A 25,427-nucleotide genomic window follows, 5' to 3' on the forward strand; every position below is an offset into this window, starting at 1 on the left:
GTGTTTTGAAACTGTTTGTTAACATGGACAAACGGTGCATAATCTAATTACATATGTGCTAATTTGCATAAATACCACAACAGATCTAAACATTGGGTATAGCCAGGTGAAAATCAATCTCTTAATTTTTAAGAGATTGAGTTTGGGGCTGGGTCTGTGGGACTGTTTCTGGGGGACGAGTCTGAAGGAAGAACAGGAGACAATGGTAAGGAGAATGCAGAAGACAAAAGGTAGGCAAAATAAAAAGTGAATCCCCAGAAACAGTCCCACGGACCCAGCCCCAAACCCCATCTCTGCAATAATAATTAATAAAGGCTGGTTTCAAAGTACTTCTTCCTGCCTCTATGTATTAATGCTCATGGGTTGCCTAAATGGGTTCCATTCAGACCTTAATATTAAGTATTTTACTGTTATATGTCAACAAGATTCAACAAGACATTTTCACCTGGCTATACCCAATGTTTAGATCTGTTGTGGCATTTATGCAAATCAGCACATACGTAATTAGATTATGCACCGTTTGTCCATGTTAACAAACAATTTCAAAAAACTTGTAATAGAATTTTTGTTTGTCTTGATGTAAGTAATCAACTCAGTAATTTTCATGGTGATATCTAAAGGTTACATTTTTTACCCTATTCACGTGAGAAAAAGAATAGGCGTATGTATAGGCTATATTTGGGTCTTTTTCGAAACTTTCCCCTAATGGGATTCTTCGGGACTTTTTTTTTCCTTACTCAGGACATATTGAGGATACAAAATCAGTTGAGTTTGCTTCTGTTGCAATTTGTTCAACCTTTTTTCACAACCTTCACGTTTTTCATAAAAAGTTCTGCTCATTTGCCAACAAACACCTCTACAAGTTCAAAACATTGATGTTTCTAATGGCACTCTGTGAAATTATACCAACACAAATAACCAACCATCTGCTACATGATTCCTGCAGAGCTCTGCTTTGGGTCTTCACGTTCAATTCACCTGTCGTTCTTTATTTGCTGCAGTACAGTGTTTGCTCACAGCTTCATTTGTCTCTTCGATCTAATCCTAGTCATTCTTTCAATTGTTGTCACTTATGATTAATTAACAAATTAAAACTGTAATCATCACATAATTAAGAGGTCTGTTGTAGCCTACTTCAAGAGGTAATTTAATCAAACTGAAACTTCACAAGCAACATTTGTCTTTCTATAGAGTTGTCTTTATGGGACTGGAGATAGTCTAACCAAGACAGCAAACTGTTGTGGTATGTTTGAAAGTTCCTGTTCAACCATAGGATCTGGTATAATGGTAGACCTCAGTGCATCAAAAGTGATTTGTGGAAAAACATCACAGAAAATAAGTTTGTTACAGTAGAAATACATAAACGTATATTTGTTTGTTTTTTATATGAAAAGAGATGATATTTTGAAGAATGTTGGTAACCAGACAGTTGACGGTAGCTATTGACTTCCATAGTATTTTTTTTCCTACTATGGAAGTCAGTGGCTACCGTCAAATGTCTGGTTACCAACATTCTTTAACATATCTTATTTTGTGCTCAACAGAAGAAAGAAACTCATACAGGTTTGGAACAACTTGAGGGTGAGTAAAAGATGATTTTTGGATGAACTATCTTTAAAAAACTGGGTGCCAGTTGTCTTAATTTAAAGAGGTATCAAATTAATCTAAAGGAAAAATTTAAATTGGCTAGTCATTAAACAACTGAAAGCAATCTGCACTGGAAACCCACTTGCATGTACTTTTCAAACAGCTGTTTTTGAATTCCCTCATCTGTTGACCCTCATCTGACGGCTGTTGTGTGTTTCAGTGGAAAGCTGTATTTTGCATAGAGCCTGCGGGTGATCCGAGTCCCATTTAAAGATAATATAAGGTGAGTTTCTGCCTTTAAATGAAGGGAGGAATTCAGTTGTGTTGTGAAATAAAGATATGATGCTACGGCAGATGAGACTGTTATACACATCTCAGAGAGAAGCTTCATCAGTCCCTGTGATTGTAAAACGAATGTTTATTTTTCACAAACCAGTAACGGATTCTGCATCCAGCTGTTTTCCATTTACTTTTAATTCCTTTTGTAATACTTCCCTCTTGTAGAAATCCCATAAGTATCTTTTTGAAATGGAGACCCACTAACACACGCATTCTCTCACACACACTTCAGCGGACACAATGCACACACAATATAAACAAGCAGGGATTACAATGAGAACAGAAAAGGCTGATGTTGTCTCATGACCACACTTTTTCCACCAGGCGTTTCCCAAGAGATGTAAATTCCATCCTTTAATCTTATTTGTCATTGCATATTAGGGCCTTACTTGTGTTTACAAACCATATTCCTCTGCACTTGATACACAAGGCTAAGAGCTATGGAATCGAATCGGAGTGAAAGCCAATCCACGCTGGAGAAAACACAGTTTGGGCTGTTAGAGAAACGGGCTGAAGCACCTCCTCTAGTATCAAGAGGGGTAACAGTATCCCTGCTAGAATGTAACTGTTTATCATGGGCTAGTGTTCGGCAGGGGCTGCCAGAGCTGTGTGTGCTAAACAATGCACTCATTCAGGCCGTCGCGCATCTGCTAGTGATCTGGGACGGTACGTCGATACGCTCTCAAGGACGACGGCCTCTGGTCCGATCCAGAGGAGAGAGGAGGTCTCGTGCCACCGTGTCCTACATGTGCCATGATTGAGAGTGAATTCACCAGTGGATTGGAGGAGCAAAAAAAGAGAAGGAGGGAAACTGGGAGTGATGCATTTTTGGTTAAACATTCAGATTTTTCTTTCTTTTACATCAAGACAAACAAAAAATAATTTGTGTGACTTTCATCTCCATCTTTACAGTCCGTTAACTCTTTCTGTCAAAGTTGTAGGCATGTTCCTCACAGAATATCAGGTTTGACTGGTCTGTAAGAGATCAGCCTTACCTTAAATATTGAAATAAAAGAGGCTTAGAATGTGATTTGTTTGTTGCAGGTGGACCTGTGTGCACTTTAAGATGCCCCCCCCCCTTCTTTGTGAGCCAAAAATGGGTCACGGGTCTGTTTCGATAAGGCTGCAGGACACCAGGTGAAAAATAAGGTTAAACAGGCATATTAAAATGCAACTCACCATGCAATCATGCATAGCAAAATAAAAAATAAAACACTTCCCATATCCTTTTTTATTAGCATCAAAAGTCATGTGTCACTCAAATAATGTTTTAAAATATTTTGCTGCAAATTCACCTGTCCTTAATATTAATACAATATTTGTTCCATGTTTATATATATACATCTTTTTTATTTTATTTAGTTTATCATTATTATTTACAAATGTATCAATTTTTGTCATGTTTTGCCATGTTTGCTCATTGTTGGACCTTTGGGATTCATGGTAATTAAAGACATGTCTGATTCTTAGAACTTTTTGTTCACTTATTTCAAGCTTCATTGAAGATCTGCTACTTTTGACTAAATGTGTGAGTGAGTGAGATTGAACAATACCTTAGACAAGTTAAATTAAGAGCTTTTAGGTGCAAAATTTAGTGTCACAGGGTCATGTATCATATCTCCCTCTCTTGCTTGTAACACATTTGTTTGGCCCCTGTAAAGACTTGTCTGTCACTCCAGCGTGGGTTTTAATTACCTGTAGATATCTCTCTCATAAACACCATACAACCCATTATGACAATTCCACCCGCAAAGATGTTTAATTAAAAGGAAACGATTAGGACCCCTTGACTGTTTCATTTCCATTAATTGTCTCGTACGACAATATCAAGCACCCCCTGCGGAGCGCTGATAACGCGCGCGGGGTGAATGATAACACATCAGACAACGGCACCTATTCACTCCTATCGCGCGACAACCTCCGCCACGCGTGGAGTCCTGAGTGAAAACCGATCTGTGGAAAATTGGGAGGAAATAGCCTTCCCGGGATCAGCGTGGCCGTATAGAGTTGCGGTGGAGGCCCCTCCCCCTGTCTGGCTCGCTCTTTTTTTCTCAACCTCTTGGTTGGCTTTCCGAGAGGGCTCGATCCTGCTCACGCTCAGACCGCTGAGAAATAGCAGGCAGAAGATGGCTGACTCGACCGGGCACGGTGAGCCCGCAACACCAGCACCAGCACCAGCATCAACTTCACTAGGGCTTCTCGCGCGCCTGCCATTCGCTGCCACTCCGCAACTCTGAAACGGCCCCGCCTCGCTCCGTGCCGTGCGCCCGCGGGGTTTTTACCCCCAAATATTGACAGAGATTTAAAGAAAACATGGCTGAGATGGAGAAAGAGGGAAGACCTCCGGAAAACAAGAGGAGCAGAAAGCCAGCTCACCCCGTGAAGAGGGAAATTAACGCAGAGATGAAGGTAGGTTGTGCGCGCGCTCTCTCTCTCACTGGCGCCCATAAAGGCTTGTCATTTTTGGATGCGTTGAGCGCACCGCCGCTCCGCCCTCGGACTGAATATAGAGAACCGATTCATTCAAGCGCTGTGTGTTTGGGGTTAATCAGCTAACTTTGATTTTTTTTTTTTTTTTTGGGGGGGGGGGGGGGGGGGGGGGGGGGGTTGCTGAACAGGTCGGCATTATTTCCCTCCCGTTTCTTTTTTAGCTTAATTCACGCACCTTCCAGACCACTCTGGTCTCGCTTTCCAGTGCTTGAGATCTATTTTTTATATTAAATTGTGGCTTTTTATTTAAACACATATTTGTATGAGTTTATAAATCATATGCACGTAAAATATAAAATGTTCCCAGTCACATCACGAGATGGTTTAGAGTGAAATCCCCTTGTTGGCTCCACTGTAGTTGATGGAAAATCCAGTGCGTCAGTCTCCGCGTCAAATTGCTGCGTTACTACTACTACTACTACTAGCGCGTTACTATATCTCTGCTAAACACCACATAAACATCAGAACAGAGTAAAAACTCAATAATGAAACGGAATGCATGTTGGAAGGGTGCATCTCTCCAGCTGTTGTGATGGGAAGCGCCGGTCACTCCAGATGTGCATCTGTTCAACACTGACTGAGCGCCGTCTGCTCGTGACAAATGCATATTTCAAAAGCCCTTTGGGGGTATTTGCAATATGCAATCATGGTTTCGTTTATTCAAGATCTAGGAGACTCTTTCACTTTTTTGTTCTGTTTGAGGAGAGCCGTGTGTTTGTATGTTTTGAAGGCGCACACAGGCGCTTTGTCTCCTGGTTGTGTGGTGCTCATTGTTTGAAGCGTTTGCATCCGCTGCCATGCAGCCTAATGTTTTGGAAACGCCAGAATTTATTTGTGCTTTTTATCAGAACAAGCTACATTCATTCTGATAGCAACATCGTGGTCTACAGGGACGCGTTTCATTAATATTATTATTGATCTGATCATGTGTTTAGGTCACTGTAAACGCGCGTGTGGCTTTGGTGATTTCGCTCCGTTCGCTTTCTTTCTTGTCAGTGATTATTTGACTGAACCTGCGCGAGGCTCACCGGTCCGCCGGGGCTCTAAATTTGACAGATATTGATCGACCTGTAGCGGAGATACAAGCGTGCGTCTCCCCGGTCTCCTTAAAAGCACACGCGCGCACACACACACAGACACACACAGCAATGCTGTACTTGCAGAAACTGACTCATTCTGGAGCTGTGAATTGTGAATTATTGGGGGTTTCAGGGGTCTGAACCCCTCTGATATAATTTCCTGTTTATGTCAAATGACAACAAAAGCACTTAAAAAGAAATAACAATAAAAGTAATGATACAATTTTATTTAAAAAAATGTCAAACTTGACACCCTTTTAGTTTTTACAGTATTCTGACAATTGCAACACTTAGATGTTTCTGATTATCAAAATCAATTTTAATTCAGAAATTGAAAACTGCTCGTCATAAAAGTTAATTTAACATCACAATTAATTTAGAAAAAAAGAAAAAAGATCCAGACTAAAAAAGTGACATCTTACCTGTGAACATGAGTGTTGAGTGTTAAGGACCTTTTTTGTCTGCTTTTTATCAATGAACAGAGTGAAATAAATCACTGCCTATATATGTAACGAGTCTGCATTGTCTTTCACACTGCTGACCTTTCCTTTAATAAGGAATCCATTTTTCTACAATCAGTTTTTGACAGTAAGGAATTGGAACAAATATCTTTTTTGAAATATTTTTTTGCTTGCCTTCCATTATGTCCTTTACATTCCTTGATATTGTACTAAAAGTAGTGTATATAAACAGATTTGGCATTCTGTCTGCTTAGAGCTTGAGGATGAAACTCAACTCAAGCTGTGCTTTGGGTTACTAAATAAGAGAATACAATTTGGAAAGAATAATGGTGAAGTTGGGCAGATGGACAGATTCTGTAAGAATTGTCACCATATGCACTTCTCTTGTCTGTAATCCATAGTGCACAATTCAGTGATTTCTCCCAATACTTCAAATCTGTAACACAGTGTTTAGTCTTTATTTTCTGCACAATGTGCATCTCCAAAGGCCTGTGGTGAGTGTTGGTCTTGTCAGCGGTGTTGTGTGTACAAGTCAGGCACAAATCTGTCATTTCATCCGTAGAGTTGTCATTTTGACCACAAGGCTGTGGATAAAGCTGATCTCTGCCTTAATTTTGACAGAGACCAATAGAGTGTCTGTGATCATCCAGCATCCAACAGCTGTCAGCAATTCACCTTACTTACTGTCGGACGAATATACATAATATGATAACATGGTCACACACCTTGACAAAACATATTGCCGGTGATAAGGCTCTACCTTAGTAACACATACACAAACATGCAAATTTAACAGCAAATCAGCCTATAATGGGCAGTGCTACTGTATATATACACATTTAAAACAAATAAAGTCTGAGATATAGAATATCATTTTTGCTTAGGTATGCTTCACCATCATGCGAACTTCTCAAATAATCGACAAAGGTTTTTACCCATTATTCCCTCAGCTACCCTGAAACACTCAGGTGTTTTTCAGAGACAACCACCCACAAAAAAACTTCTCATCCTGATCTATCTGATAGGATTCCGCAAGTTAAATGCCTCTTTTTTGCAAAAATTAATAATGAAGAGAATGTGATGACAGATGAGATTGGCTCTGATGTTACTAATGCTTGTAATGTCAGGCCACTCGCATCTATTAACCCTTAAACGTCATTCACTACCCTCCTCAGTTATTTTTTAAAGTTAGACATCAACCTTCTTAGTATTCCTCAATCAATTCATTACAAACAATGTAACAGTTTTTTTTTTTATAAAATAATGCCTATTTTCCCATTAAATTTTTGTAAAATTGTGTAGGTTCACTAACGACCCGAGGAGTGTAAGTGTAAGTATATTTTGAAGGATTCATTTAATATGTGCAATTGAAAGTGCAATTCACCTTTATGCCATAAGGTGGCAATGTCTGATACACAATTATAAAGTGACGTTTCACTCATGTTACTGCAGGCAGAAAACAAAAGAATAGGAAGCATCATCAGCTAAACTTGAAATGGCTACAGCGATTTACTGCAGAGAAAATACTAAACGCAATCAAATATTAGTGTCACTGTCACTTGATGGTGGATCTGGTGAATTCGCTGTTAGTGATCAAAATATTGATTTTGAAGGTGTTGAAAATGATAGTTTTGAGAATATGTTTGAGTTCACGAATATGAACCAGATGCTGAATGTACTGGGAAATGAGCTCTGATTTGGACAGTGATGATGGTATAAAACATCTGCTCAAACTGAACCTTTCCAAGCTCCAAAAGGTAACAAAATATGCTCTATTTTATTCTTCTGTAATTGTTACTCTAATATCAGGAGAGTTTTATATTATCGCGACAGGTAGAGATAGATCCGGGTCGCTAAAGATCCGAATATGTAATTATTATTGTTGAAACATTCATGCATTTAAGGGTTATACGTTCTGTTTTTCTGTTCTGTTACAGTTTTAGCTAAAAAATGTACATATTTTTACCTGAAAGATAACTTAAAAGATCATACACTCTCAGAAAAAATGGTACAAAAGCTGTCACTGCAGTGGTACTCTTTAAGAAGGTACTAATATGCAACCTTTAGGGGTATATAAGGTACAAAGTTGTACCTTTTAAATGGGTACTGCCCCAGTTAAGGCGTTTGCACCTTTTTTCTGTACCCTATAAAAATACTAAACGTGTGTATAAAGATTCCGCTATAAAAGCAGGGTCGTAACCACCTAGGTATTAAATGGGATATATTTCCCATAGAATTCAAAAAAGCAATATTCAAAATCAATGTTATTTTTTCAAATACTATTTCTTAAATAATTACTTTAGGTTTCCCTAATTCAGAATACGCGGTCACATCCGTACAACAACATCCCATACATCTTCACCAGACACATGCAGGTGCCCTAGATACCCCATCCAGATACCCCATATAGTTACTGCAGATAGACCACAGAAACACCGGGACAGCTGAGGGCGGTGGTCCCATGCATATGCAAACCGCACCGATGAACAATGTGCATGTGTCACGGCCCATGTAACATGAAAAACAGGAAACAGCAAAGCCATGGAGACAAAACAAAACTTTTCCCCAAACATTTGCGTCAACAGACACAGATCAGGTTCTGTGGAATCAAAGCTAAATTTGATATGCGGTGTAGAGTAACCAGAGGAGGGTTTAGAGCAAGGGTCTGTTTGAGGGGTTTGAGATACATGAGCGAACAGGTGTCGGAAATCGCAGCGAGGCTGAATACTTCCATCCCATCTGTATTATCAAAATGCGTCTACCGGCTTTCACTCTTTTTTTTTTTCGTTCTTTCCCTTCCCCAAACTCATTGAGTTCATGCTTTCCACTGTAAACTCTAGGAAGTCAAGTTGCTTGTTCTTTAACGGTGAAGGAAAAGTGTTCACTCCTCTGTTTTCTCACAGTCACTTCCTATTTGATGGCCGGTACCTATGTAAATAACTCGTGACATGCACAAACAAAGCATACTGTAACACTTAAAGAGCGTGTGTGTACAAATATAATCTGCGTTTTACTCTGCACTTCCCTTTTATTGCCTCAGTGAGAACTTGAGACCTGAGCATTATGAATTTCTCCCTCTCACGTATCAGATTTCCACCAACACACACACACACACCCTGACTATGAGGAGTCCCTTGCTTTGGTGCGGTTATTTCTCTTGTTTATTTTTTCTCTTACCTCCAAGAAAAGAGACAAAAGAAAAATGGCAAACGCTAAGAACAAGAGAGATACGGAAGATTGTAAACAATGTGGCCTTGTGGAGGATTATACCTCCGAGAGAGATACAGAGAAGAGGCGTCAGACAGTGTTGCCTTCATCTCCGTCTGCTTTCATGTGCAGCATGGTAAAATAAGCCCCGTGCTGGTGATTGCCCCGATGGAGAGGGGGATGAGAGAGAGAGAGAGAGAGAGAGAGAGGGAGAAGAGAAAGGAATGTATACAGCAATAGGCAGCCTAAGCTGTAAAAACTGAAAGCTGAGAATACAGGCCGGATCGAATATCAAGGAAGGTAGATGGAAATGAAAGCAGAGCATAGTGGTGGGGGAGAAAAAGAGAGAGAGAGAGAGAGAGAGAGAGAGAGAGAGAGAGAGAGAGAGAGAGAGAGAGAGAGAGAGAGAGAGAGAATATGGAAGAGAGAAAAAGTGATATTCGGTATGAGAGAGGGACAAGAGAAAAAAGCAAGAAGGGAATGGAAAAGTGTGGGTTGGGAGGAGAGGAGAGAGAGAGAGAGAGAGAGAGAGAGAGAGAGAGAGAGAGAGAGAGAGAGAGAGAGAGAGAGAGAGAGAGCAAGACTGGGAAAGAGTGGTTGGTCAGAGGGAAAGTTGGTGAAGGGAGGAGGGAATTTTATCATGGTGTACAGTGACCTACTCTTGTTACTGCGCGCAGGGTGTCCGATTCCCCCCGCCGTCACAATCACGGCAAACAGAGAGGGAAGGCGGCAGAGAGGGAATGAGATTTGCTGCTTTGTATCTTTTAACTTTTCTCGCTGATGTTTCAGTCTGCCGTGAAAAGAGTTCTCTCCAAACATGTCCGATTTGATTTTGTCTCTAGAGGGGAGCAAATGTTCCTCTCTATCTTTTTTTTTTTTTCATTGTGATTCTTTGGTTTTTATCAGAGCATGTGTAATTATTGTGCGGCCTTCAGAGGGGAGGAGTGCGGGGAATTTCAGATAGTAATTGTGTGTATGGAGTGACATTTAGTGCAGAATTCAGAACATTTGACAGAAATCATGCTGATCTGCAGCACTTAAAAAAGACAAACACACAGCAATGATGCACATGAGGACGTTTTAAATGGTTAGTTTTCCTCTGTGCTTGTAATAACATTTTCTAAACATATTCATTTTTTTATTGATCACGTGCATGCATAGATTTGTCTATGCAATTGGATTGGATGATTAAAAAACACTAAAAAACATTCTAGTTTTAAAGGATAGAATAGTTTAGCATTACCTTTTTTATTGTGTCACTTTAATAGCTTTTTCTCCATTTTTAGGAGTGCTTAAATGTTCGGTTTGTTCAGAAATTCTCTATGTATTTCCCTCTCTCTATTCTTTTAAATGGTTTGTTCACCCAAAAATGAAAATTCTGTCATTAATTAATCACCCTCATGTCGTTCCAAACCTGTAAGACTTTCGTTCACACAAATGAAGATCTTTCTGATGAAATCTGAGAGCTTTTTGTCCCTCCATTGACAGCTTCGCAACTACCACTCTTCAAAAAGTCCATAAAGAGATCGTAAAACTGATCCATTTAAATTAAAATGTTTTGAAGTGACATGATCACTTTATATGATGAACAGAGTCTCTTCAAAAAAAATTGGACTAAACCGATCAATTCATAGTTTTAAGATCTCTTTATTAATTTTTTGATGTATCAAAGTGTCAGTTGAGTAGATGTCTATGGAGGGACAGAAAGCTCTCAGATTTCATAAAAAAAAAAAATTTCAAAGTGAATATATATATATATAATATATATACTGTACATATGTATATATGAATAATTTATGTGATCAAAAATGCAGAAAAAAACAGTAATGTGAAATATTATTGCAATTTAAAATAATGGTTTTCTATTTTAATATACTTAAAATATAATTTATTTATGTGGTGCAAAGCTGAATTTTCATCAGCCAATACTCCCGTCTTCAGTGTCAGTGAAATCATTCTAATATGCTGATTTATTATCAATGTTGGAAACAGTTGTGCTGCTTAATATTTTTTTGGAACCTGTGATACTTTTGTTCAGGATTCATTTATTCAAAATAGAAATCTTTTCTAACAATATAAATCTTTACTATCCCTTTTTATCAATTTAACATATCCTTGCTAAATAAAAGTAGTAATTTCTTTCAAAACAGAAAGAGAAAACAATTACTGACCCTAAACTTTTGAACGGTAGTGTATATTGTTACACAGGATTTCTATTTTGAATAAATGCTGTTCTTTTTAACTTTTTATTTATCAAAGAATCCTGAAAAAAGTATCATTATAAAAAAAATATTAAGCAGCACAACTGTAATAATATTTCACATTTCTTTTCTGTGTATTTAATCAAATAAATGCAGGCTTGAGGAGCAAGCAAGATATATATATATATAAACATATATATATATATATATATATATATATATATATATATATATATATATATGTATATATACAACTTGTTAACACTGCAAGTCAGGTCAGCCCTCTTGAGGAAATTCTGGGCACCTCTAAACTCAGCTCAGCTGGTGTTCCCAATCAGGACTCCTGAAGTGCCCAAAACACTTTAGAGCGGAGCTCAGGTGATTCTAGATTGATCCGTGCGGTGCTGATACTGTCTAGGAGGTTTTCCTGTGGACAGGGTGTGATTACTGCTTTGTGAATGACCTTGTGAACTCGATCCTAAAACAGAAGCCTCACCTTACAGAGACCAGAGGCAGGGGCAGGACAGACACCTGGTGGCCGTACAGAGGAAGTGCAGGGGAGGAGTGGAGATGTGCTGTGTGCTTTATATATGCTGTACATACAACTATTCAATAGTTATGAAAAATGATTTGTTTCTTTATTACGCCTCAATAAGAGTGAATCCCTCATTCGGCCTGTTTTCTTTTAGATCATATGTGTGTGTATGTTTATTATTGTACTGTAGTAGTTTACGCTGGAGAGTAAAATTGTTACTGTACGATGTAGTGATTTACTATAGTAAATGTTAAAGCCTATCCAAACTACATTAATTAAGTATGTATCCGACAACACAGAACAATAGTAGGCCTGTGCTGCTTGACAGTTTAATGCGATTGACTGACAGTTTCTATGTTTGATTGACAGTTGTTGACTCGTGTCTCATCAGGTCCCGTCCAATCGGCCCCTCCCAGGGGCGGGGCAGGCAGGCAATCTCCATGGCAACTCGCCCTACTTGATGGTGAGAGCCTCCCTCAGATTGACTAGAACAGAAAAACTGACAAAAATAAATAATACATATATGGAAATAAATACATATCTGAATGTTTAGATGCTCATTTACTGTATGCCTTAGAGATGAATACACTGCAGATGGGGAAATAAAATTATAATTTAATATAATTAATATATTTAATGTCATTTTACAATATATTGCAATTACATGTCAACTACCAGTCATTAGAGTATTAGTATACCGTCTGCTTAATATCTGCTAACACTTTATTTTGATGCTCCCACATCACTATAAGTAACTTTGCAATTATACGTCAACTTATTCTACTAACCCGATCACTAACACCTAACAGTCTACTAATACTCTAATGAGAGTTAGTTGCAAAGTTACTTATAGTTAATGTCCAAAGTGGACCATTGAAATAACGTGTAACCTTTGATTTATACTTTCTCTACAAATAAAACTAACACCATAACCACTAACGCTAAGTCTACACAGAATATAAGCAGGCCTTTATTCATTAAGCAAACATTTACAAATATATTTGACATGTATAACTACTTTTTTGAGGTGATTCCTTAAAATTAGAATTTGAATAGGGCAAATGGGTATTAAAATGTAAACTCAAAGTATGGCCCATGTTGTTTGTCTAGTATGTATGTTAAATCTACATGATTCTGCTCTGGTCCGGTCAGCTCTGATTTGTTAATAATGCGTCTTTCTCCTCTGCTCTCTGGTTGTCTGGCTTAAGTGTTGTTTGCAAGATGTTTGTTTGATGCCCTGGACAGTTTATAGCCTCTCCAGATTTCATTCTTAAAGGGATGTGGAGCTGAAACGTCTGAAGCTATTTACAGTCAGATTTTGTCTGTCGTTGAGCCACTGTAGAGGATTTCTTGGATGAAAATCCTTTTGGCCCTGGTTCACAGTAGCCACACAAACATAAGATTCCCTGTGGAGATTTTTGTTTATCCGCATTGCAAAATCTGCCAATCAAGAGTTTTTTCTTTTTTACATTGATTGTGTCAATGCAGCAACACCTCCTAAAGAGACTGCAATTATTTACTATTTAAGATTCACTGCTGTGTGTGTGTGTGTGTGTGTGTGTGTGTGTGTGTGTGTGTGTGTGTGTGTGTGTGTGTGTGTGTGTGTGTGTGTGTGTGTGTGTGTGTACCTGTTTTTCTATCCCGGTGGGGACTTCAACCTGAATGCACACAGACTCATGGGGACTCGTGTCACAGTGGGGACCTAAATAGAGGTCCCCATGGGTAAACAAGCTTATAAATCATACAGAATGAGTTTTTTTGGAAATGTAAAAATGCAGAAAGTTTCCTGTGATGGGTAGGTTTAGGGGTAGGGTTAGTGTAAGGAGATAGAATATACCGTTTGTACAGTATAAAAACCATTAAGTCTATGGAGAGTCCCCACAAAGATAGTAAACCAGACATGTGTGTGTGTGTGTGTGTGTATGTGTGTGTGTGTTCAGTAAGAATGGATTATGAAATCAATAATTCTGATATATAAAAAATGGTTTTATTCGATTTAACCTATGATGCATAAGCAGTATCTGCAATGTCATCAATTTGTTGAATCCTGAAAAAATCAAAATTGAAAATTGCATTTTAAATTGTTCTCTCTCTCTCTGCAGAGTTTTGCCGAAAACACCATGAATGAGTTGCTTGGATGGTACGGATATGACAAAGTGGAGTTACGAGACTCAGACGACATAGAGATCCGCAACTACCCTGACGGAGAAATGCGGCAACACATCTCTGTCCTGAAAGGTGAGATCTGACACAGATAGGCCTTCACGACCCACGGCAGGCAGGCAAAAGAAGATTTACACATAGCAATAGATGGTCTCAAAAGCTAGTACAACAAAACCACAATAGTACAAGTTCAAAAGTTAGGGGTCAGTAAGATTTAAAAAAAAATGTTTTATACTTTTCAAATAATCCTGACATAAATGTATCACAGTTTTCACAAAAATCTCAGCAGCACATCAGTTTTCATTTCACCTTTGCCATCACAGGAATACATAACATTTTAAGAGAGTTATTTAAAGTTGTAATGATACTTCAGAACATTCATATATTTACTGTATTTTTGATCAAATAAATGCAGCCTTGGTGAGCATAAGATACTTGTTTCAAAAACAAACGTTTCAAAAATCATACCAACCTTAACCTTCAGAATGGAAGTGTAATTTTGATTAGTTGTCAAGACGATTAGATTATTTACGCATCATGAGTGACTGAACTCTCTTCTTGCTCTGCAACCCAGTACTCTTCACACTTATGTATTCAGAGAAAGTTTCAGTATCTAACTATACCTTCTGGACCCTCTGAACACTTGACACTAATATATGCAGAACTTGCATTCATTTATTTTTATCTTATCATCCCTTAATTCCCCATAGATTCTTTGTATCAGGTTAATTTCACAAACCTGTTTGCAGAAAGAACCTAGAGGGAATTCTGGGATGTAATAATAAGACACAAAATCCTGACAAGGACAGGACCCAAAGCAAGGACTGTCAGATTTGAAATGTTAAAAAGAGAACGCACTGTTAAATTCCTGAACTTCCTCTGTCGTTCCCCCGAGAGCACTCCGATTAACCCGCAGCTTTATCTTTGCACCCTCCATGCTGTCTCCTGGCTGGCCTCCGTGCCAGAGCATTAGAGGGTCTTAAACTGTCAGCCATTTTTTCTGCGGCCCTATGGGGACAGAGAAAGAGATGCTGAAACAATGAGCTGGCTAATTCCTTGCTAAGTCCATACTCCAGCCTCCATTAAGGAAAATGGTGATTTAGGCGTTAGACGGTTCCCAGCTAACATGCACTCAGCCACATTTCTCCAACCTACCACGCCTGCCATGTGATGCTCTCCGTAATTACTTTCCTTCCATCAGACAAATCCACAGCCGCAGATTACGATATTTCACTATTGTTAGTTGACGTAGCTGGAAGTGGAGAGATTAGGCGAAGGACAATGAGACTTAATTAACTCGTTTAGCCGTGATCGTCTTTAAACGAGCCGTTAGAGTAACAAATGGGCTTTTTCTGCTATCTACCAGTAATCTGTTTGGGTGCTCTTGTTGAATCTTGTCTTATTTGCTGCAGGTGGATGTGTGTATGTGTAGTATGGGAAAGTCTTCTCGGGACTCAGAGGAGCTATTTAATCAGTTTTCTGTCATGCATCAGGTCAAAACAGTAATATGGGGTGTGCATTTGAGATATCGCAAGTCTCAGGTTCCAGAGTTGTGAATGACTTGTGAATTTAAAAATGAAACACTAATCACAAAGAAAGATGTATAACATCTTCATACACAGTAAATATTGAACATGCATGCCAAATCTTTAGTCAGTATGAAACCCTGTTTCATATTTTTTTACTTCTGTAATGTAATATTTTTCAGTAACACAGCATATTCAACAGGAAAAAAAGGTAAATATATCAGTACTCAATTTTATCCATCAGGAAATCATTCGATAGTGTCAAATGACTGTTATATACCAGAACAGAGCCAGACCTGAATGCGAGATTGTTAAAATAATGCCCAAATAACTATATGGCTTTTTCCAACAACCCCTGTGGCCTAACTTAAGTGATGTCAGCGGAAAAGAAAAGCAATTTCAGAGAGTGGTTTTTTTCTGAAAAATTTGGAATAACATGGTCCATGGTTTGTTCTTAACCATTTTGTTTAGAATGTAAATGTAAATGTAAATGGTGATTTCTTATTGACTACAATGAAATGATCATGACCTTTTGAATTTGATGACAGTCAAACCTACCGATGGCATTTCGCACAACAAACAGCATAGATCCCACTAACCTTGTGTATTTCACACTGTGACTGGTTTGTGGGACATAACCGACTCGCCATTACCACTCTCTCCTCTCTAGAGAACTCTTTGCCAAAAGCATCCACAGTGGAGAACAGCAGTGGTTCTCCTCCACACGCCAACAGCTCTAGCTCTACCCCGACGTCACGGAATGGAGTGACTGGCGAAGCGTCTGTAAACCCCTCCTCCTCTAAAGAGCACGGAGGCCTGCCAATCATAGTGCCCTTAATCCCGCCCCCTCTGATTAAAGCACCAGCAGGTAAGAAACACAATAGACAGTATGTGAGTATCTAACTTATACACACACATACAATTGTGCAGAAGGCACTTCATACTTCTTTTTATCGCTGGGTAAATGTAATCCCAGGTTACATACTTTATATCAGTCAGGTGTCTAGTATTCATTCACACCGTACATTTGTGAACCATGCCATGAAAAAAGTAGTATTTCCGAATTCATAGTATTCATGAAACAATAGGCAAAAAGTACCTATACTCGGAGGACCTACTAATGCTCTTCTAAAGTTGTGATTACCAGCTCGTCGCATTCAAGTGCTTTGTTTTCAGAAAGAACAGGAATCATGGAGGACACTAGGTTTATTCTTGCCTATTTATTAGGAAAATCTTATTAAAGCCAAAATGATATTTAGAGTCCCATTCATTGACAACCATAAGCACAGCTATGTTTAAAGTTTATGGCACGCCCAACTCGGGAACCTGAAAACTTTCCCTGAGCTTCCCAGTGGTAAATACGACTTGAGATGGTATTTATGTCCAATTTTTACCTACTGTATAAGACAGCATATGTACAGGGGTGTCCAAACTCAGTCCTAGAGGGCCGCTGTCCAGCAGAGTTTAGTTCCAACTTGCCTCAACACATGCCTGGATGTTTCTAGTATGCCGAGTAAGAGCTAGATTATCTGGTGCAGGTGTGTTTAATTGAGGTTGAAGCTGAACTCTGCAGGACAGTGGCCCTCCAGGTGCAGGATTGGACACCCCTGACCTACTTCCAGCGAGGTTCTGAAGTGTGCATTCAATGAACACTTTACAATCCTATTAGGCCACGGGAGAGGATTTGTGAATGGCATGATGAATGTAGTACATCTATATTATTACACACATTCATACCATATAGAACATACATTTTTAACACTTGCAAAGTAATTACTTATTCAAAAGAAGTACCCTACTCAGAGAGTATGTGAATTCGGACGCAGCCCATAGTAATGGGTTTGAATCGGTCTGCCGAATCTTTTATTGAAATAACTCATTGAATCATTCGGGCTGATTTCTGAATCAACATGTGACTCACTTTCAGTGATTTCTGTCTCGAAATGAAGCATGTTTTGTGTATATAAGGTTTTTGAAACTTAAATGTAGTTACTGACAGGTTGTTCTTTCAGCATTCTCAGTCAGAGTTTTTATATTTAATATTAGACAGTATTATTTATATTAAAATGTCCTTGATGATAAATGTAAATATAACGCTGAAAGTCCACATTCATTGTTGGTTGAGCACACACTGTGTTGTAGCGCAGCAGACTACAGTCATGGTGTCTAATGGGGCGGCACCATGGTGAGGTGCATCCCTAAATCAGTGTACCGTGCACTGGTGTATTTGTGTGTGTGTGTGTGTGTGTGCCTATGTATGTGCGCTTGTATTTATGTGTGCGTTAATGTGTGTGATGTGGTGAGAAACAGATGGTGTAGACTCGCTAACTACCACGGCAACAGAAGCCAACTCCCCCCCTCCCCATCCCCGCCCCTTGCCTGTGGCCCTCTTGAATAATTCATGAGCATGCGCATAGTGACAGAGGGCTTTTGAAGTGCAGGTATGTGCTGCTCTACCACTGGATGTTCCACAAACACACACACATTTGCACAATCTCTCTTAAATTAAGGATTCGGATGGAGCAATGAGACTGCTGAGGAAAAACAAACAGAAGTGTCATGGCAACCGTTTTATATTAGGATGTTTGTATTTTGAGGGTTTTAGAGGAACACTTTGAGTCTTTGTTGCTCTGTATGATGCTGTTTGTTAGGCGAGCTCTTTCTGTCTTAATCTTTTTATATACTTTTTCCAGCCTGCTGAATCAGAGCTTCTATTGCTGTTTCTTTCAAATAATAAAAATTGCTTCAAGACATGAGAACAAAAAGTACTGTACATTAGAATTTGTATAGATGAAGTGTAGATTAACAAATCTTCAATAATATTTGTAAAGATTTTTTTAAGCTTGCATATTATACAGCTTATAGTCCAAGTTTTGGAATCATAAAGGAATAGTTCATGCAAAAAAAATTGTATTTTATAATTTGTCTTTTTATCATTTACTCATTCTATTCTAAACACAAATGACTTTCTTTCTTCTGTGAAACAAAAAAGATGATTTTTTTTTTTTTTATGCAGAATGTTCTTTTGTGCATCTGCAGCTTTTTAAAATGGGGCGGGGGAAGACCATCAAGCTCTGAACATGTCAAAAATGCACTATAACAGTGGGTGAATTCAGATAATTTGGTCCACACTGCAAAATAACTCCTTTTGTATTCCATAGAAGAAAGACAAATAATTTGGAATGACACAAGGGTAGGTAAATGATTACAGAATTTTTGAGTGTTCAATCTAGGGCCTAAAATTAACGGGCCAGTGCTGCATCGTCACAGAAGTTTAAGCCTTGCTAATTTAAATATTCAAGTACAAGAAGATGCGAAAGGGAACTCATTCATTACTTGAACGCTGTGGTAAGTTTTCGGTGCGCAAACATCCGAAGAGCGTGCCTAGAAAGCCGCATTTCAGGCAGTACGCGAATACGAAATTGAGCTCTCTTTCACATATTCTTGCACTTGAAAGGACAAATTCACACAAAGTATCCTAGTAAACATAGTCGGTTATGACTTAAGTGAACGTAAATAGTTTAGAAAAAAACCGCATGTGTACAGTATCAGTATATTGGATCCGTGCAGGTCTTAAAGTGACAGCAGCCTAATATTCTTGCTCCTGTCTGCCTCATTAATGTTAATCAAACAACAAAAGACAAAGAGAAAATCACTTACTGCTTTATATTTTTAATAAGAATTAATCGGTTTAGTTTATACAGTGAAGACTATGCAGCCAGTGTTATTTTACATTTAATTACTTTACACATTACATTTCTGTACCTGAAAATTGTACATTTTCACATAAATACCATCTCTCTAAAATGTTGGTGTCTGTTTTTTGCAAAAACACTTTCATGGCCAGTAAATTTTCTTAAGTCACCGGCCATTGGCATGTGTGGCAAAACGTTTTAGGCCCTGCTGGTTCTATCCCTTTAAATCATGAATTACTTGTTTCAAACAGTAAGTTAGTCAAAGTCTCAAATAGGTATCCCAATCCCCATCTCACACCATTGGTTGAGAGAATGTTGTAGTTTCAACCTAGTTGGGATGCTTAAACAGATTGCAATAATGTTTTATTTATTTTTTTTGCCACTTTGGATGCAGAAATGACTGAAAAAAAGTTTAATTTGGTTGGTCAGAAGTGGATCTGACTACTGAAGTACATTTTATGCTCAGAGTTTAGCCTATGGAGAAATGTTTAACATAATTCTGAGTTGATTTCTATCTTAAAATATAATTTGGTCTACACACTCATTACAAAAGACACAGGAGAAAGAGAGAGAGAGGGGTGAAAGGAAAGGTTAAGTCTAATGGGCAGACATTTTCTCTCCACACACTTAGATTGATCTGATCATTAAGCAGCTGCTAGAGGGTGAGAGTGTAAAAGATCTCTGAGGAGAAATCATTTGACATGGGCAGATGCATTAAAAAAATCACACACTGAATCTGAATCTGAGGTTGGGAATCTCAGAAGATTGAAAACGCCAAAAAATGAACAGTTTTCCGTTGTGGCAATGTCGGTTATATTTGAATCAGTGTGTGTGTGTATCTTTGTGGTCCCTAGAAGCTCGCTCACCACTATTACCAAACACACACACATGCATGCAACACACTTCAAACATCCAAACCCGAACACTCGTGCCCCCAAGCCTTTGGCTGTTAGTGGAGCACGATGGGAAAGATCTAATATCTTGTGACATGTGATGTAGGCAGATTGACTGACGCACACACACACCAAGAAACGTGTATATTTTCTTGAAGTGTGTGGGGTGATGCATGATGACAGGTTTCTCTTAACCCCTTGTGGATTGGTGAGGGAAAGATTCCCTTCGGTCATTAAACACACTTTACCTGGGGTTAAAAGCGAGGTTTAGAGCAATGATATCTAGGGGGTTAAGCACAGTGTGAAAAGCCCTGAGTATATGTGTATCTGCATCATATCTGAATCAGTGTCTAAATGTGTAAGGGTGGAAAATTAAATAGTTCTTGAGGTGACTATCTGGTATATGACATCACACTTCTCTACTATGAATTGCAAAAGCACTTCAGTCTATCTCACTTCTCTGTGTTTCAGTCAACAACGATGCATGTTGTAAGCTATCTAAAATTTGACTATGTTTCAAATAGTTGACTGAATAGATCCTTATATATTCTTTATTTTTCTGTTTCTCTCTCTCTCTCTCTCTCTCTCTCTCTCTCTCTCAGAGGAGGACACCTCTAATGTTCAGATAATGTGTGCGTGGTGTCAGAAGGTGGGAGTGAAGCGTTATTCTCTCAGTATGGGCTCTGAACTGAAGAGTTTCTGTAGTGAGAAATGCTTCGCTGCCTGTCGACGTGCCTACTTCAAACGCAACAAGGTAAACGCCCAGTCTCCACCTCTTCCTGTCCCCTCAGCCAATCAGGCTCCTTCTGTCTGATGTCACTTCTTCTGTTCTGCCTTAACCTTTTTCAGTGTTACTAAATTCTTTGGCTCAAAACTGTAAATGACTCTTACTCTGTTAAATGACACATTATAAGACATATTTTTTTTAAGAAGGTATCACAGTTACAGTCATTTTTTTTTCACAAGTAGCAGTATGTCTAGAGTCCTTATTAGGTTATTATTATTCTCAGCTGAAACACTAAGTAATTTTTCATTTTCATTCATTGGTAGGCCTATTTGTACTTTACTGATACTTTTGAACATGGTTGGTTCACAAAGACAAGCTGATGGCATGGGTTATTCCTATTATGCAGTACATTTTAATGTTCTTATCAAACATAACTGTATAAAATATACTCAACAGTAGTAAAATATACTTCAATTATAAAGATTGAGATTATCATATTGGTTAGTTTTCCTTTATCATATATCACTTCACATCATTTTAGTTTTTTATATTATTTACATTTATATTACCTTTAACTAAGAAAATGCAATAATTTTGCTGGGGGAAAAACATAAGCAGCTTTGAGTATTAGCAATGGATTAGAATGAGATAATCTCTGTGATGTTTTGTAATATTAGCTGGTTTGTCTCACTTCACCCTGTTTGATAAAATTACAGAAATTATAAGCTAACTCTCTATATCCCTCACAGAGCAATTGCTAACTTTATTTCCATCCTGTTAATTCTCTTAGTTATGATTAATAATGTGTAATGTTTCTGAAAGTCTGCTTTACCCCCAACACAAGAATATTCAACAATGAACCTCATTTAGATTTAGACCTCATGCCATCATAGTGAGACAGATATTGATTGTGTGTTTTCTTTTCTATCTAAGCTTGGATATGTGAGGAATTGCAGTGTAAGTATACTGTGTTTGGATTTCTCCTTGTGTGTGTTAGAGACCCATACACTTATTCACACACTGATGGAACTCATAATATCATGGGCGCATGCAAACACACCCCCAGACATACATATATTATGCACATACACATGCATAAAAAAACACAGGCTTATGCACATGTAAACAAAAGCACACAAATTCACTATAACACACGCATACGTACACACACAAGAGTTTCAAATGCATGCGTACACACTCCCACATGCATGCATGTTTGTTCACAGCCACCCCTCGCTAAGTGTGTGGTGTTTGAGGATAGAGTGGACAGCATGAAGAGACCAACAAACATGCAAACATGACCAGAGATTTACTGAAGCTACCACACACATGTACAAACACAAACATATACAGTACTCTCTCTCACACACACACACAAAACATGTGGATACACAAAGCAGACACAAACAATTGTATACATTTCATGAATTGTAGAGCAGTTTCAGAGCAAAAAAAAAAAAAAAGTGTAAAAAAACATACTTTGGTGTTTTTTTCTTGACTATAGAAACCATAGACATAGTAAATGTTAAGATTACACTGCGTGAAATGTGTAAAAATCATATCATTCACACAGCTGAATTTAAAACATGAATTTTACAGACATATAGATGTAAATGTACACATATATTCAGAAAATGAAAGTGCAGGCAAAAATTTACACAAACACAGAGGGACTTTTAACTCCATGAATTCACAACATGGTCAAGCCATTTTCATAATTTTGGGTTATTTTTCAACCCCCCAAAAAATAAAAATAAAAATAATTAAATGATATTTTGTTGAAAAATTAATGGTCCTAAAAATGAAGGCTATTTTAATTAACCATCAATTTTGCATTGTGACATTTCATGACAGTTGAGAATTAATTAAGTATTCAAATATTTATTATTACCATAGTGAAAAAGATTCTCTTTCTCATTACTGTACTAGAAAGAAAACAATGAAGTAAAATATTTATACATCATGGTAGTATTTATTATATCTGCCCTAGAATCTATGCTCATTAAAAAAAACTCATTCCACTAGACTAAAGTAATGATAATCTAATGAAATTTCCACACACACAAAAAAAAATACCTAGACATATTATGGTAAAGAGATTTTTGTGGGGGAAATGTGCTAACATAATGAAAAAAAATATCAGTATGATTTTTAGTCGATTTATTTTGTTGTTGATTTTGGGGTGGATTATGACCTAAACTTTAAGAGATTCGCCCTTTTATACATTTGTGAAGTGATTTTGTGCAACGTTAGTTTGTGCGAACTGTTTCAACTTCTGTAGAAGAAGTTATTGGAGGAATGTGGCCATATGTTTTTGTGAGATTCACCAGAACATTGAACATGTTGATGTGTTTTCTAATTTCCATTGTCTGTGTTTTTATCATAAAAATGTTAGTACAGTCCAGTTATTAAACATTATTAGAGTCTCACGCATAATGAAGAGAACAGAAAGCGTGTGCTGAATGACATCATCTGATATGTTGATACGGTCAGTGTAGTCTGTTATTATTATAGTGTAAACTGTGAGGTCGTTTTGGCACGTCTGTAGATGTTTGGATGCTGTATCTGGTTCTCTGAGGAGACATGTCTGTGGAATGCCAAACGAACGTCTGGCAGGAGCATGTTCATTTCATCCCACCAATCATAGAGCTGTTTACTTCGCTCCTTTGACGATTCTCCTGGCGTTCTGCCACCACTGCGACTCCACCTTTATTTCTATAATTCATTAGGAGGGGGAACTTTATTACGCTCTAAGATTATATGAACATTTCCTCTTTCTCTTTTGTCATGTACACCACAAGGTCGGCTGTAAAGATAAGCAGTGTTGAGTATGTGTGAAATAAGACACTGGGAGGGGCGGTGGGTCTGATGTTACTGCAGTAAATATGCTACATCTGCGAAACTCAGAACGGAAAAAGAGAATACATGAATACATATCTTTATTCTCTATCATCCCACCGGCCCAACTTAGGTAGTGAAACATCCTCACACCAGCTGCTTCAGGTGATTTTAATTCCTCCCCATTAAAGGTGTGTGTGTTTGTGTGAATAAGGAGTGTCTTCCTCAGAGGAAATGTGTCTGTCAGACACGCACACAAAAACAGTATTGTTACTGTATTGTGTTTATTGTGTCAGACGGTGGGCTCGTTTTACGGTGTCCAAATCCTCATATTTGCGCGCGCTTGTGTGTGTGTGTGTGTGCTGAGGTAATGAGTTTTGACAAGATATTTTTAGGCCTCATGAAACCTTAGAGTAATTTAATATTTTGAATACAGAGAAGTGTGTCCATATATAGTGATTTGTTCTGGACTGAGGTGAATAGGACTGCAATGTGTGTTTGTGATGAACAAGCTGAATTAGAAAGAACTTGGGTCACTCTAACTCAGTTACAGTGAGAGTTTATTGTTGGTCTTCAGCGGCAGTTGCCATTAGGAAAACACAATTATAGTGAGAATATATCAAAGACAATGTTGGAAAGTCTCAGTGTTAGCCATCGCTATCAAAGAAGTGGAAATAATTTCTGTAGTATTATTTTCTTCAGACATGTACACTTTTGGACATGGTATTAGGGACCTTGGAGTACCATGTGAAATATCTTTTTATAGAACAGATAGTTCAGACTTTACTAATTTAATTTTAATAAACATTTTGTTCTTAATATTTTATTGGAGTAGCCTTTTTGTAGTAGCTGTAAAAGCAATATCGTACAGTATTTGAGGCCATGCTGTATAATTTGTAAAAAAAAAAATATATATAGATTTTTTTTGTTTTTGAAATATGTCTCTCATGCTCACCAAATAAACAGTAATGTTATTCAATATTGTTACAATTTATTAATTACTTTAATATATTTGAATATGTAATTTATTAATTTGATGGAATTGAATAGAATCCATGAATTTGGTGGAATTTGAAAAGCTAAATTTTCAACATCATTACTCCAGTCTTCCGTGTCCCATGATCCTTCAGAAATTTTCTCAAAACAATAAGTTCATATCTTTTAGTTTCTTGTTCAGGCCAGATTTGAATTTCTTACTGCACATTTTTTGGCACATGTGCAAACGTTGCACAGTAACACAATTCACATGGCTTAGTGATGAAAACTGATGTTGATTCTTGGTGAAATTGTCTTCACAACTTCTAAACATTATTTCATCGTGTGAGCCACCTCATGCAAAATGGTCATTCAGTTATAAAAATCTGTCAGACATACTGTATATGTATTTTCCATAAATTTCTATGGCATAGAAAGTTTTCTGTCTACACTTAGCACATTATATTATATATAAATGTGCGGTGTACTATTGACTTTCCCTAGTAAACTGTTGAAATCTGTATTTTAAAAAACTCTATTAAACTCTATAACTGTATTTGACACACAACCGCATTCAGCTTGATAAAGCTGACAGTCAGTGTCAACAAAAAAGTAAAACAAAGATGAAATTTATATATGACGACTTTTTCACATTTTTTGTATTTCCCGGGCTGACTGCCATGGTGAAAAAAAAACCCTTCTTAACATTTT

General features: G+C 37.8%; 1 protein-coding gene across 1 annotated transcript in view; it reads left to right on the plus strand.

Annotated features, from left to right (window-relative positions):
* The first annotated feature begins 3,889 nt into the window (after positions 1–3,889).
* sobpa (sine oculis binding protein homolog a) overlaps positions 3,890–25,427 on the plus strand; it is a 38,441-nt gene continuing 16,903 nt past the window's right edge. Inside the window, exons 1-6 of the mRNA XM_084093386.1 lie at positions 3,890–4,335; positions 12,291–12,362; positions 14,002–14,137; positions 16,259–16,456; positions 20,779–20,930; positions 21,837–21,860. Coding sequence (XP_083949512.1) covers positions 4,240–4,335; positions 12,291–12,362; positions 14,002–14,137; positions 16,259–16,456; positions 20,779–20,930; positions 21,837–21,860 — 678 coding nt within the window. The 5' untranslated portion in view covers positions 3,890–4,239. The remainder of the gene's footprint in view (positions 4,336–12,290; positions 12,363–14,001; positions 14,138–16,258; positions 16,457–20,778; positions 20,931–21,836; positions 21,861–25,427) is intronic.

The sequence above is a fragment of the Abramis brama genome, assembly GCF_963993115.1.
Source record: "Abramis brama genome assembly, chromosome: 19".
Lineage (NCBI taxonomy): Eukaryota > Metazoa > Chordata > Actinopteri > Cypriniformes > Leuciscidae > Abramis > Abramis brama.